Consider the following 14,661-nt stretch of genomic DNA (forward strand, 5'->3'; position numbering starts at 1 on the left):
AGTCACCATTGATTGCAGACTCCTTGAACATGTCCCAGTCAGTGCATTCAAAGCAGTCCTGAAGAGCAGAGATGGCTCCTGCTGGCCAGGTCATCACCTGCTTCCGAACTGGTCTTGAACACCTGGTGAATGGTTTGTATGCTGGAATTAGCATAACAGAGATGTGGTCTGAGTAGCCAAGATGGGGATGGGGGTTCAAGCTGTAAAGCTGGCCCACGTAAGCAAGCAGTGCACCAGGGCCACGGATGGTGTTGGTTCTTGCACACACCTGATTCTGATTCCATGGCAGCCTTACTGTTACCTGAATGTCTTTGACTACTCCTAAGCTCATTAAGATATCACTGGGTACCCAAATTTAATTTCCAACTACATCTATGGCAATTAGATCCATTATCTCTCCTTATTTGACCTTTCTGGTTCTGCTATTTGCCCTCTGCCTACTTCATACTGAAAGCCCACCACGGTAGAGATCTGTTCTCTTTATTTTTTGTAAAGCTCCATATGTACCAATTGTAATTACAGTGATTTTAGTAATAAGAACAGCAGCAATAGGAAAACTCTAGTTCCAGAAGCTTTGTTGATTTGAAACATGTTTTTCTTTCATTTAATCCTTAATTTAGGCTCCACAAAGTCCTCCAAACAGATCTGATTTAAATGAGTTCAGAAATATAATGGTAGAATAATAGAATCCAGTAGATATATTTGGGGCACAGTGATCTAGTACAAATTAACAAGCTACCATATGATTACATTCAAATTCAAGACCAGACTAATTAATAGAGGACCGGAGAACTTGCTAATTTCAGCTGAGTCTGTGTGTATGGAGCACAGACATAACTATAAACCGTTTACTACTCTTGGATGAGGAAAACAAATCACAGCAGAGAATAGTAGAACATGAAATCTGCCAGTGAGCTATTTCTAATTTCTGACACTGAAAATAGACAAGCTGTCAACTGGGCACAACTGCCACAGGTCAGGTCCTGAGCCAAATGTGGTGCCTGTCATCAGAAAGAAGCAATAAATAGGACACAACTTGGTATCAGTTGCTTGTCAGAAAACAAAACCCAGAGACCAGTGGTGCTCTAAAAGCAGAAAAAGGAAAGAAAGGAAAGGAAATTATATACAGTCACTGGTCTGGCTCACCAAATATTAGACCCCCTTCCATTGTACTGAAAAGAAATGAAGTACATCTGGAGCAAGAACCAGGCAAAGGCATTTATAGAGAAATAGACAAATTATGGTACCCATTTCCCCCAAAAGCTGGAATGAAGTTTCTAAAAAATTTCTAAAAGTTACTGTCTCAAAATTGTAATTTTAAATATGTTAAGAAGGAGAAGTGACTAAATAAATGATTAAAATTTTGATACATTTTAAGCTTTCGTTTTGATTATGTTTACATTTTTAATTTTAAAAACATTGGAGCAAATCTCTTGCATGTTACTGAAAGTTTTTCAGATTATAAAGCTGTGCTTAAGCATAGAGCTGGAGGCGAGAAGATTAACAAAGACTAAGAAAAAGATTATAATAATGTTGTTAATTTTGTGGTTAATGACTTATATGACTCTTATCCCCTTCACTCCATTCAGACTGTGTGGATGGAGTGAAATAGTTATTTACAGAAATTGTTTAGTAACTGATTAAACATAAAATGTGTAAAACTCACTATCATATGCTATTGCAGTGGCCACTGCCATAAATATAACTTCAAACTAGATGAATACATGGTAGAGGGGAAAAAAGTATCTTCTCAACTGAACTCAATTCCTGGAATTGTGTGGAAACATCCATTGTATAGTATAGTCTTTACTGTCATTGTACATCATGTATACAATGAAATTCGTTTTAGCCTCACTGGTGCAATCCATGACAAAAAACACAAACAACATTATAGTATAAAGAATAATCCCTATGCAAGTAATGGGGGGGTGGGGGAGAGAGAGAAAGAAAGAAAAACTAGTCATACGTTTCCGTGTGTGCGTGGAGTGATTGTGGTTGTGTTTAAGAGTCTGACAGCCCAAGGACAGAAACTATTTTTAAATCTATTTGTTCGGCTGGCTATGCTTCGATGTCTTTTGCCCAATGGTAGAAGTGCGAAGATCTACTGACCAGGGTATGAATCCTCTTCCTTACTCTGCTAAAGCAGCAAGATCTGGTGATGTCATCCAGTGGTTTTAGAGGGCAACCAATGGTTTCTTGTGCCGAATTGATTACTCTCTATTGTGCCTTCCTGCCTGCAGCAGTTAAACCAGCGTACCATACTGTAATGCATATGAGGACACTTTCTATCGTGGATCGATAGAAAGAGGTCATCAGCCATTATTTCATCTGATTTTTTCACAGGACTCTAGGGAAATGAAGTATCTGTTGGGCCTTGCCAATCACTAGGGACGTGTTATTTTTCCAGGTGAGATCTTGACTAATAAGCACTCCCAAGAATTTAATAGGAAGCCCTCTCCACACAGCCCCCCTCAACATACAGTGGGGCAACTTCTTTTCTGTGCTTCTGGAAATCTAACACCATCACCTTTGTCTTACTAGTATCTAGATATAACTTGTTTTTTGAACACCATGGTGACACCTTCTGGACTTCTTCCCTGTATGCAGATTCGGCCTTTCCAGTTATGAGACTGAACATCGTTGTGTCATCTGCAAACTTTATTATGATGTTGGATGGATCAGTGGATATGCAGTCATGTGTATACAGCGAGTACAGATAGGGGCTGAGCACACAGCTCTGAGGGGAGCCTGTGCTGAGCTTCAGGGTGGAAGATGTAAAGGACCCAGACCTTACTGTTTGTGGATGATCCTTCAGGAAGTCTTTGATCCAGTCACAAGAAAGAGGAGGGAAATTCAGGTCAGTCAGTTTTTTAGTGAGAATGCCTGGTGAGATGGTGTTAAAGGCCGAGCTATAGTCTATAAAAAGCATTCAGACATAATTCTCAGATTTCTCAAGATGGCTCAGTTCAATATGTAAAGCAGTGGCGATGGCGTCCCCTGTCGAACTGTTGCTTCTATAAGCAAACTGGTGTTGATTGAAATTTGGTGGAAGACAGGACTTGAGGTGTCATAGGACCAGTCTCTCAAAGCACTTCATCACTATAGACGTCAGTGCAATGGGTCTATAGTCATTCAGGCTGTTCATGGCTGCTTTCTTCGGAACTGGGATAATTGTGGCTGCTTTCAAGTATGAGATGGGACTCTAGCCTGTTGCAGGGAGATGTTAAAAATTCTTATCAGGCCCCTGTTAATTGGTCAGCACAGGTTTTTACCACTTTCCCCAGCTGGACCTGCAGCTTTGTTGGAATTTACAGCCTTCAGCACAGCTGTCACTTGATGTTCATCCAGGGTGAATGGCTGGAGGTTAGAGGACCTTTAGGCTTGAGCCACATAGACTGGTCTTTTGATCTCAAAGCGGGCAAAGAAGTTATTTAGCTCCACCAACAGCAGGGCACATCAGCATTGGCTATTTTTTTCGTGTTGCCCTTATAGTTGGTTAGCTGTTGTAGCCCCTGCCACACCTGTCTTGAGTTATTATCTTCCAGATACTTCTCTACCTTTTGTTTGTATTTCTGTTTAGTCATCTTAATGCCTCTTTTCAAGTTTGCCCTGGCCTTGTTGTATTCGTCTTTGTTTCCTGCCCTGAAGGTTGAGTTTTGTGTTCTCAGAAGTGATTGTACCTCTAATGACCTCCAGGGTTTATGATTACTGTAAACTCTGATGTGCTTATTCACTGTTACATTGTCTGTACATGTTTCAATGTATGAGAGTACAGTGTCAGTGAATTCTTGCAGCTCCAAATGTTCAAATATACTCCACTCGGTAGTCTCAAAGCAGTCCTGCAAGTGGCAGAGTGCTCCCTCTGGCCAGATTTTGACAGTTTTCTTGACTGGCCATATTCTTTTCCTAAGGGGGATATACTTTGGGCACAATAGCAGAGAGAGGTGGTCAGATGTACCCAGATGGGAGAGAAGGATTGCTCTATATGCCTTAAGTTCGAGTACATATGGTCTAGAACAGTGTTTCCCAACCTTGGCAATCTGAAGATGTCCGGACTTCAACTCCCAGAATTCCCCAGCCAGCAAACGCTGGCTGGGGAATTCTGGGAGTTGAAGTCCGGACATCTTCAAGTTGCCAAGGTTGGGAAACACTGGTCTAGAATGTTCTTACCTCGGGTGGTACATTGCACATACTGTGGGAGAACAAATTTTAGACAGGCTTGATTAAAATCTCCAGCCACAATTAAAGTGCCCTCTAGGTAAGTTTGCTGCTGCCTCTAGATGGCGTCATGTAACCTAGAGAGCGCTGTACTAACATTTGCATCATGTGGAATATAGACAGCGGTGATAACTATCAAGAAATCTCTCTAGGTAAATAAAATGGCTGACAGGAGAGTTATAAATTCCATATCTGGAGAACAGTGTGTATAAATAACTCTGCTGTTACTACCAGTCATTATGTCTATAAATACAAAGCCCTCCATCTTTGCTTTTACTGGAGTTGCCATTTCTGTCGAAGCGGGATGTGGTGCTGTTAATTAGCTCCATTGACGCATCCGGTACAAGTGGATGAAGCCAGGTCTCTGTGATGCTCATCACAGAGCAATTGCAGATGAGTTTATTCATTGCCATCTATAGCTCTAGTTCATCAATTTTGTGGACAAAGGATTTAACATTGGTTATAAAAATGCTTGGTAATGCTGGTCTGTGAGGCTGCTTCCATAACTGAGCTAGCAAACCAGTTCTGCATCCTCGCTTCTGCTTCCGCTCTCTTTACTGTCTCCTAGGCCCAACAACAATCCATGGCTCGGAGCCCAGCAGTCTTACTATGTCACTCGGTATATTATTAGTTGACTACAAGATCCAATATTTAGTAACTCCCCCCCCCCGGGTATAGACTAGTTTTTGCCTACACACTTCATTGTGACACCAGGAGCTCAAAGCCGCAGCACCTATGCACACTACCATCTTGAAGGGGGAAATGTTGTTTTCCATACTGTTTTCTTGGCAACAATTATCTCTGGGTTTTTTAAGTGTTTTTTTCTTTTAACTTCCAAGTCTAGTTAACAGCCCTGGTATTCTTGTGCCATCCAAGAGCTAATCAAGCTTAATTTTGCTTAATCCCTGAGCCAAGATAAAGTCTGACAGGTAGTGTCACCTACTGAAATGAACAGAGAGAAGTGGGGAATGAACTCCACATTTTGAAATGTTCTAATTTGTCACATTTATATGATTACAAATCCATCAAAATAAACTTGCACCTACTCTTTAGCTTTTCCCTTTCACAAGAATAGGGCAATGCATTAGTATGGCCACGCTTAATATGTGTGTGTGTTTGTGTTTTTGTGTGTGTGTGTGCATGTGTATGTGTGACATAAAACTTGTAGGGAGTATTCTAGGATGAACTTCCTTTTCATTTACTTAATATTGGTATGTCATTTGTTTCATTTAATTGCTATATCCATATCTATACATTTCCATGAAGTTTTTTTTGGTGGGGGGGGCAGCTGTACTCACATTGAGGTGTGAATTTGTGACTGTGACAGTTGCCTGGAGTCCTAAGGAGATATTGGGCAGTGATGGAGAAGTGTATAGGCTGAGTTGGCTAGCTGATCCATCCACAGTAACAGCTTGGTGCTGGGGCAACATCTATATAAAAGGAAAAGAAGGATTAGAAAGAAGGAGCAATAGATAAGACAATACAGATAAATAAGAATATGTCATATATAGCAAGAAGACAAAAGACTTGTTATTCTCCCAGTTCTTTAATGTGACCTCATTAACAAGGCAAGGCAGAGCAGAGATGTATCCTGGGATATAAAAGCTGAAAATAATTATTTTCTTATTTTATATATATTATATTGAAGAAGCAAAATAATAAATAGCCAAGGGATCGATGTCCCTGAATGTTGTTTAATATGCAGTCTGGAAACCTGTGGCTATGCTGGCCAGGAATTATGGGATTTATAGTCTAAGACATCTAGCCAGGCAGAGTTGGTAAGACCGTGACCCGTCAAAACCGCGCTCGACTAAACCACGCCCGATTAAACCGCGTCGCTGACGTCATCAACAGGGCGACAACAGCCAGCGCAGAGAAAGAAGGGCGCTTTAAATAGCGCTTCGAAAGCAAGCCGGTTCAACTTAAGGTAAGGGTTAGGTTTAGAGTTAGGTTAAGGGTTAGGGTTAGGTTTAGGGTTAGGTTAAGGTTTAGGATTAGGTTAAGGGTTACGTTTAGGGTTAGGTTTAGGGGTTAATTTTAGGTTTAGGGTTTACAGCGTGTTTCTGTCTCCGCGCTGTTGTCGCCCTGTTGATGACATCAGCGGCGCGGTTTAGTCGGGCGCGGTTTTGTGGTGGAACCGGTAAGACTAGTATAAGAATTTCCTCTTCAATTATCTGATAATCAGAGCAGATTTACATGTGCTTGATAATCAAATATTAACCCAGTAAGAAATTATAGTTGTGATACAAAAACTCATCAATAAAACGAAGATTAATACTCCCCAATTCTTTTCAGAGAAACTTATCCACCAAGGAAACCAAATTAATATCTGTGTCAAAACTAAATTTGGACTGGATTGGATTTCTAATCCATATACAGTCATACGGCTGCATTTCCAGGCAGCTGGGACTCTGAACTTGTAAAGAGGTATTCACTGCTTTCTTTTTTGCTTTTAATCCTTGGACACATGAAAGAGGACACAAGTTACATTCCTCCAAATATTTTGTTCAATCTTGGTTCTGCCTCAACAAATCCCATCAAATTAGACTTTTTGGATTATTCTTACAACTCCATCAGTAATGATGTGATATTCCAGCAGATAAATATAATTGTTTCTAAACTGTGTTATAAACTTGTCACAAGACCATTACTGGTACATGTCTGCTAATATTAGATTTTAGTATCTTATCCGCTGGGCTGAACAACTATCAAAGGTGCAATGAAGACCATTTTGTCTGACTCCATCCTCTTTCACCCTTTCCCCTCTTCTCTACTGCAGTTGGCCTGGTTGCATACTATCTGCCACTAACACTGTAGATCTTTTCTTTTTCTTTGGGTGCTTTACCACTGTAAAGTGAATGATACATTGGGAGTAAATGATGGTATCATTTTAAAGATAAAATTATAGTATATTTCAATTTGATGTAAGGTAGAATGAAAGCCTTACTTGCGTATGCACATATACACACAGACATACATATGCTCTGTTTCAAACTGTTATATGTACATTAACTGTATAATTGCCCTGCAGTATTCCCACATAGTTCTGCTAGCTGGACTGTTTCTGCCTCAGGATGTTAGATATTAAGTAATTAAATTTCTCATATATATTTTTAAGAAATCTCTCCATAGACCTAGATGATGATGAAGATGATATTATAAGCGTATTTCAAGCCAGAAATAGGTGTTTGGACAAGCTTAAATGATATTGCTCTTTACAATGTTGAAAAGCGGATCTGTCCGCCAGGTGGTGCTTTGTTTTGTAACAGTGGGAAAACATTCTTTAGAAGTCTGCTGGGGAAAGGAACTGTCATGTAGAAAGTAATGATTGGCTCTTTTGCATTGCAGCTCAGCCCAATGCAGTCCAGCAGAAGTCAAGGGGGAGAAAATTGCATTGAGCAAGCGAGAGAATAGAAACACCCACAGAATTTTCTCCACAGAAACAGAATAAATGTAAGTGAAAATCAGAAGAGAATATCTAGCTATGCATTTCACAGACAAAACCATTTCTCTCTTCAGGGAACTTTCTGATTGTTACAAGAAGCCTGGCACTGTCCATATAAATACTGCATAGAATCACATACTTCTCTTGGAAAAGAGAACAAAAGCATTTAAAAATGTTTTTTTTTCAACAGGCTTCCTATCACATTAAAAGCTTTTATTAAAGAGAAATAGTCAAGTGTGAATTTGCTGCTCTTCTTCATCCTTTCCAATGAGCCTCAGCCTTTCCTCTTGTTGCTGCCTTATCAGTTCTGGGACGATATTGGCTCACATATCTGGCCTGCATATATGTTAAAAACAACAGCATGCATTGGGGGTTCCATTTCCCAGTTGCCCCTTTCAGATGCATATCTCTGTTAAATATCCTACTTTGCTTTAGGATATTGCACCGTGTTTTGGATATCCCACTTTGCCACATTGCTATAGCTTCCTTTGGTCTGTATCCAATTCAGTGGGCTCCCATACCCCAGAGGGCCCAGCCTCCCTGGCTTTTAAGCAACCCTAGTTTCCTGTCACACTCTTCCCAGGTCTACTGCTGCTCCTTATTACCAGGAATAAAATGATACTTTCCAATGAGTCTCAGCCTTTCCTCTTGTTGCTGCCTTATCAGTTCTGGGACGATATTGGCGCACATATCTGGGCCTGATCCCATTTCAGGTTGGCCTTCCTGCTTTGGCTTATATATTTAGAGTGGGCACTTGCTTCTTCCAATGTAGGAATCTGTTCAACTAGAGAAACTGACCTTTCTATTTGACTTATATTTGTGAGTTTAGTATATGCTGTGGTATTGGGTCTGGTTTCATCAACCAGCACAGTGTTTAATTTTTGCAAGGGCAAAACTCACTTCCTTTAAGAGCCCAGAGGTTAGAATGTGTTAGGATGCAGTACTGCAGGTCACTGCTCATTCCGGGAGTTTGATTCTGAGCTGGTTGATTCAGCCTTCTATCCTTCAGAGATTGGTAAATGAGGCCCCAGATTGTTGGAGGCAATAGGCCGACTCTGTAAGCCACTGAGAGGGGGCTGTAAAGCACTATGAAGTGGTATATAAGTCTTAAATGCTACTGCTTTCACATTTTGGCTTGCGTATATGTTATAAATCACTGCATTCAAAGGGGGTGCCATTTGCTAGTTGCCCCTTTCAGATGTATATCTCTGTTAGATATCCTACTTTGCTTTAGGATATTGCGCTGTGTTTTGGATAACTCACTCTGCCACCACATTGCCATAGCTTCCTTTAGTCTATATCCACTTCAGTGGGCTCCCAAATCCCAGAGGACCCCCTGATCTTTAGGCAACCCACCCACCAATAGACCCTTGTCTATTGTTACTACAGGAAACTAGTAGTCCTAGTTTGCTATCACTCTTCCTGGGTCTGTTGCTGTTCGTTATTACCAGGAATAAATTACAGTTCTCCTTAAATTCAAGTTGTTTCCACCCTTCATTGCCATCTGTTCCATCATAACCACCATGATCATCCTTATACCACCACATTCAGCTGCTTTGCTGCAAGGCTTTTATTGCTGCTGTTTGCCAAGCCAGATTGGCTGCCTAGGGAAGAGGCAGGGCACCATCAGTCCAAGGTGATCTCAGGTAGCCTGCCAAGATAATCTTAGCCTGCCCATTCATAGCGATTAAAAGAATTGAAATTTCTATTATGTTATTACCTAAAAGAGACTTGTAATGAAATATATTGTAGATTTAACTTCCAAGAAAATTCTCTAGAATGTATAAAGCTACTTCAAACATGTTGAAAATGAAGGGTCATTCTATTATGTATGGTGGACTTATAAAAAAGCCTGAAATTTGTAGGTTTAAATACATATAACGACACAAAGAATTGTAAAATTAAAGGCACTTTTTTCTTGAAAAGGTAACCAGACTGTTTTTTCCTTGAGGAGGAAGATGTTTTATTTCGCACCCTAGAAACTTCATCAGTTCTGATGGTGAAGGGAATGGATGAATAGGTACTGAGAATTGAGACAGGATGGTGGGAGGGTAGGTTCTCTTAGGATGTGGTGGTGGGGGGGAGATGATGGAAGGATTGTATTCTCTGAGAGCTGTTGAGGCCACTTGAGTGGTTATATGTGGCTTCAGGGTTACCTGAATCAGGGTGCAATTGATTGTTGAATGTTCTTTGAACTGTTGCAAGGGCAGAATTGTAAACTGGAGAGAGGTGATGTCTTATTGTTCTGCCTCTGTTACGGAAGAGGTATTTAATTCTAACCCTCCTTCAAACAAATGGTCCTTTTTATCCGAAATGTGGGCTTTGCTGTCTTCAAAAGAATGACTCTTTCAGTTGCAAATAGGTCTGCTGAAACTTGTCCTGATGGGTTTGATCTCTTATATTGTACTATGTGCTTGTGAAGTGGTTGTTTGTTTCACCAATGTACAAATCTGCATATCATTACTCAATTTGTGTCTGGCTGTTTTATCCTGGGACTGGACAATCTCTGCCTTAATGTATTATTGGCTTTAAAGTGAACATATATATTGTGTTGAACTGAACATGTCAACATTATGTTGTGTTGAATTTATTGTGTTGAACTGAAATCAGAACTTTTCCTGCTAGGATTAATGGACAGTCAAGTAGAAAAGAGCCATGGATATGCCACACATATTTTTATATATGATTACTACTGCAAGGCTATTATATGCACAAAAATAGAAATGCTCTGAAATAGCCACAGCAAAGGGATGGTTGGTGAAGAATTAGTGAGATGGCAAATTTAACTTATTTGATTAAAAATAAATAACTACATTTATCAATAATTGGAAAACCCTGGTAGACATTTTAATGAAAAAAAAAGAAAAAATGATTTTCTGATTTATGTGTTTGAGGATTAGTATGCGTGGACTACGGAAATGATAGTTGGTCTTACCTGAACTGCATTTCTCAGGGTCTTGTGAGAGGAGGCATCGATGGGTTATTCTCACATCTAATTTGCCCTGAGACTGAGGTTAAATTCGAGGCCATGCCTCCTGCTTGAGGCTGTCGGTCTATGGAGAATTCTGGACAAGGAAAAAGGTAGGGAAGACACACTACCTACCCCCCAATCCTGACTAGTCAGAGATAGCCAAGACCAGCATGGGTCAGGACCCCTAACTGAAATGGCATCCTAAAACTGGGTGGGAGCTGATTCCTCCCACAAGACTCTGAGAAATGCAGTTCAGGTAAGACCAACTGTGATTCTCCAGAGTAGCTTGTAGGAGGAGTCATCAATGAGACATACCAAATCTGGTGTCCAAGGGAGGGCAATCATTGGTCCTGAATCCCCCAAGTGTCCAGCACTCCCTGCAACTCCCTCCTACCGAAGGAAGCCTCAGCAGAAGCATATGCATCCAACTAGTAGTGCCTTATAAAAGGCAACGGGGAAGCCCATATGGCCACTCTACAGATATCCTCAATTAGCATCTGGGTTGACCAGGCCACCACCCTGGCCACACCCCTAGTAGAGTGTGCATAATTCCAGCCAGCACCGTAAGCCTTCAAGCTTCATAAGGTCTGGTGATTGTTAAGGTAATCCACCTACCGATGGTAGAGGGTGACACCCTTGCCCCCAGGGTAGATGGCTGGAAGGAGATTGCCTCCGACCTTCTGAAAGGAGAAGTGCGCCTCAGAGCCCTCCTGACATCCAAGCAATGCCAGGAACACTTCCTCTCCTGGAAGGCACTAGATAGAAGTCCGGTAACACCACATCCTGAGCCCTATGGAATGGGAAGTTTACTTTTGGCAAGAAGGAAGGGTACAGTCTGAGGACGCCTCTATTGTCATGAAACATACACAGGTCAGCTGTGGATGATAATGTGCTGATTTCAGAGATACAGTATGTCTGGCGGATGTAATTGTCACCAGGAAAACCACCTTAAGGGTGAGATTTAGATTTAGATTTAGATTTTATTGAACATTTATAGGCTGCCCTTTTCCCTGAGGGGACTCAGGGCGGCTTACAACGATGGGGGAAGGGAGTGCAAGACAAGACATAAAAGAAAAAAGAAAAAAATCGTGAGTAAAAAAAATTAACCATAAAACACAACATTCACTCAACATTCGGGCGGGGTGAGAATAAATCCTATCCCCAGGCCTGACGGGATAGCCAGATCTTGAGGGCTGTGCGGAAGGCCTGGACTGTGGTGAGGGTACGGATCTCCATGGGGAGGTTGTTCCATAGCGTCGGAGCTGCAACCGAGAAGGCTCTCCTCCGCGTAGTCGCCAGTCGGCACTGACTGGCGGATGGAATTCGGAGGAGGCCTACCCTGTGCGATCTGATGGGACGCAGGGAGGTAATTGGCAGAAGGCGGTCTCTCAGATAGCCAGATCCACTACCATGGAGCGCTTTATAGGTGGTAAGTAGGACCTTGAAGTGCACCCGACGATCAACAGGTAGCCAGCGCAGCTCACGGAGGATCGGTGTTATATGGGCGAACTGTGGTGCGCCCATGATCACTCGCGCGGCCGCGTTCTGGACTACCTGAAGTCGCCGGATGCTCTTCAAGGGCAGCCCCATGTAGAGCACATTGCAGTATTCCAGCCTAGAGATCACAAGGGCTCGAGTGACTGTTGTGAGGGCCTCCCGATTCAGGTAGGGCCGCAACTGGCGCACCAGGCGAACCTGGGCAAATGTCCCCCTGGTCATAGCTGACAAATGATGGTCAAAACTCAGCTGTGGATCCAGGAGGACTCCCAAGTTGCGGACCCTGTCTGAGGGGTATAAATTTTGCCCCCCCAGCCTGATTGATGGAACATTAGCCGAATTTTTGGGAGGAAAACACAACAGCCACTCGGTCTTTTCCGGGTTGAGCACCAGTTTGTTAGCTCTCATCCAGTCTTTAACAGCCTCAAGGCCCCGGTTCATCACGTCCACCGCTTCATTGAGTTGGCACGGGGCGGACAGATACAACTGTGTATCGTCCGCATATTGGTGGTACTTAATCCCGTGCCTCCGAATGATCTCGCCCAGCGGTTTCATGTATATGTTGAATAGTAGAGGGGACAGAACCGAGCCCTGCGGCACCCCATAGGTTAGGGGCCTCGGGGACGATCTCTCCCTCCCCACCAACACCGACTGCGACCTGTCCGAGAGGTAGGAGGAGAACCACTGTAAAACAGTGCCGCCCACCCCCACCTCCCGCAGTCGTCGCAGAAGGATACCATGGTCGATGGTATCGAAAGCCGCTGAGAGGTCAAGGAGAACCAGGATGGACGCATGGCCTCCATCTCTGGCTCTCCAGAGATCATCGGTCAATGCGACCAAAGCTTCCTCCAAGGTACGCTGAAGCTGTAAGGCCACCACCTTCTCAACAACCTTCCCCACAAAGGGGAGGTTGGAGACTGGACGGTAGTTGTTAAGAACTGCTGGATCCAAGGACGGTTTCTTCAGGAGGGGCCTCACCACCGCCGCCTTAAGCGCGGTGGGGAGGTGTCCCTCCCGAAGAGAGGCGGTAACAACCGCCTGGATCCAGCCTCGTGTCACCTCTCTGCTGTTGGCAACCAGCCAAGAGGGACACGGGTCCAGTATACAGGTGGAGGCACTCACAGCTCGCATAGCCTTGTCCACATCCCCGGAGGCAACATCCTGAAACTCAACCCAGAGATGGTCTGCCAAGTCATTCCCCTGTGTCTCGGCTGGATCTGCGAGAGTGGAGTCCAGTTCCGATCGAAACCGAGCAACTTTGTCCGCCAAGAACTGACCATACTCCTCAGCCTTACCCTGCAGGGGGTTCCCCGTCTCCCTCCTATTTAGGAGGGAGCGGGTTATCCTAAACAGGGCGGCTGGGCGGGACTCGGCGGACGCTACCAAGGAGGCAATGTGTGATCTTTTGGCAGTTCTCAATGCCCAAATATACTCCTTGGTGCAAGCTGTCAACAGTGCTCGGTTCGATACGGACCTATCGGACCTCCACAGGTGCTCTAGGCGCCTCCTCCGGCGCTTTATCTCACGGAGTTCCTCGGTGAACCAAGGGGGCCTCCGCGAGCCGCTGACCCGGAGGGGCCGTAGTGGCGCAATTCGGTCCAGAGACCCTGATGCTGCCGAGTGCCAGGCCGCAGCAAGAGTCTCCGCCGAAATTGAAGGCTCACCCTGTCTCAAAGGGAGCCTCAGCCAGTGCCTGAAGGACTCTGGGCAAATATCAGATTGGGAACCGGTGAATCACTGGGGGCCTAAGATTTGATGCCCCCCTGAAGGAACCTCTTCATAACCAGGTGTTGAGCCAAGGAGCGAGAGCCCACATCCCCTAGGATGGTGGCCAATGCCACCATCTACCTACGGAGAGTGCTATGAGAAAGACCTTTCTCAAGCCCATATTGGAGGAATTCCAAATCTGCGGAGCTGCTACCCTTGCACAGATCGGCACCATGACACAAAGGAGGATTACGTAGCATTGTAAATGTGAATAGTGGATTGCCTCCTTGAAGCCTCAATAGTCCTAATCATCCTGGCCGAGAAATATGTCACTCTCAATTGTTCCCGCTCAAGTGCCAAGTGGTCAACTGAAGCCATTAGGGCTCCGGATGGACCAGGTCCCCCTGACACAGAGCTATCTCTCCCCATGGAATCCTCCAATGGGGAGATATAGACAGACCCACCAGGTCTGCAAACCAAGGCTTCCGGGGCCAATAGGGAGCTACCATGATCACCTCCGTCCTCTCTATCATTAACTTCCTCAGAATTCTCGGGAGGAAGGGGAAGGAAGGCATAGAGGAGACCCGTTGTCCATCTGCAATGAATAGTGTTGACATCCACAGCTCTGTGAGATGGAAACCGGGAGATGAACCTCTGGACCTGTGTGTTTGCTGGTGTGGTCTGCCGAACCTCTGGCAAATCTTGGTAAAAATGCTGAGATGCAACTGCCACTCCCCGTGGTCCACGGTCGCCCTGCTGAGCCAGTCAGCTTGCTGGTTCTCCATTCCCAAGATATGTTCCACCCTCAGCAAGAAAAATGTCA

General features: G+C 43.9%; 1 protein-coding gene across 6 annotated transcripts in view; it reads right to left on the reverse strand.

Moving 5' to 3' along the window:
- HDAC5 (histone deacetylase 5) overlaps positions 1 to 14,661 on the reverse strand; it is a 162,465-nt gene that overhangs the window by 49,863 nt on the left and 97,941 nt on the right. For all 6 annotated transcript variants that reach the window (XM_087713641.1, XM_087713640.1, XM_087713643.1 and 3 more), the window contains one exon: positions 5,517 to 5,648. In XM_087713641.1, the coding sequence (XP_087569767.1) occupies positions 5,517 to 5,648 (132 nt within the window). The remainder of the gene's footprint in view (positions 1 to 5,516; positions 5,649 to 14,661) is intronic.

The sequence above is a fragment of the Thamnophis sirtalis genome, unplaced genomic scaffold, assembly GCF_051295495.1.
Source record: "Thamnophis sirtalis isolate CommonGarterSnake01/CBP01778 unplaced genomic scaffold, rThaSir2_p1.2 scaffold_4, whole genome shotgun sequence".
NCBI lineage: Eukaryota > Metazoa > Chordata > Lepidosauria > Squamata > Natricidae > Thamnophis > Thamnophis sirtalis.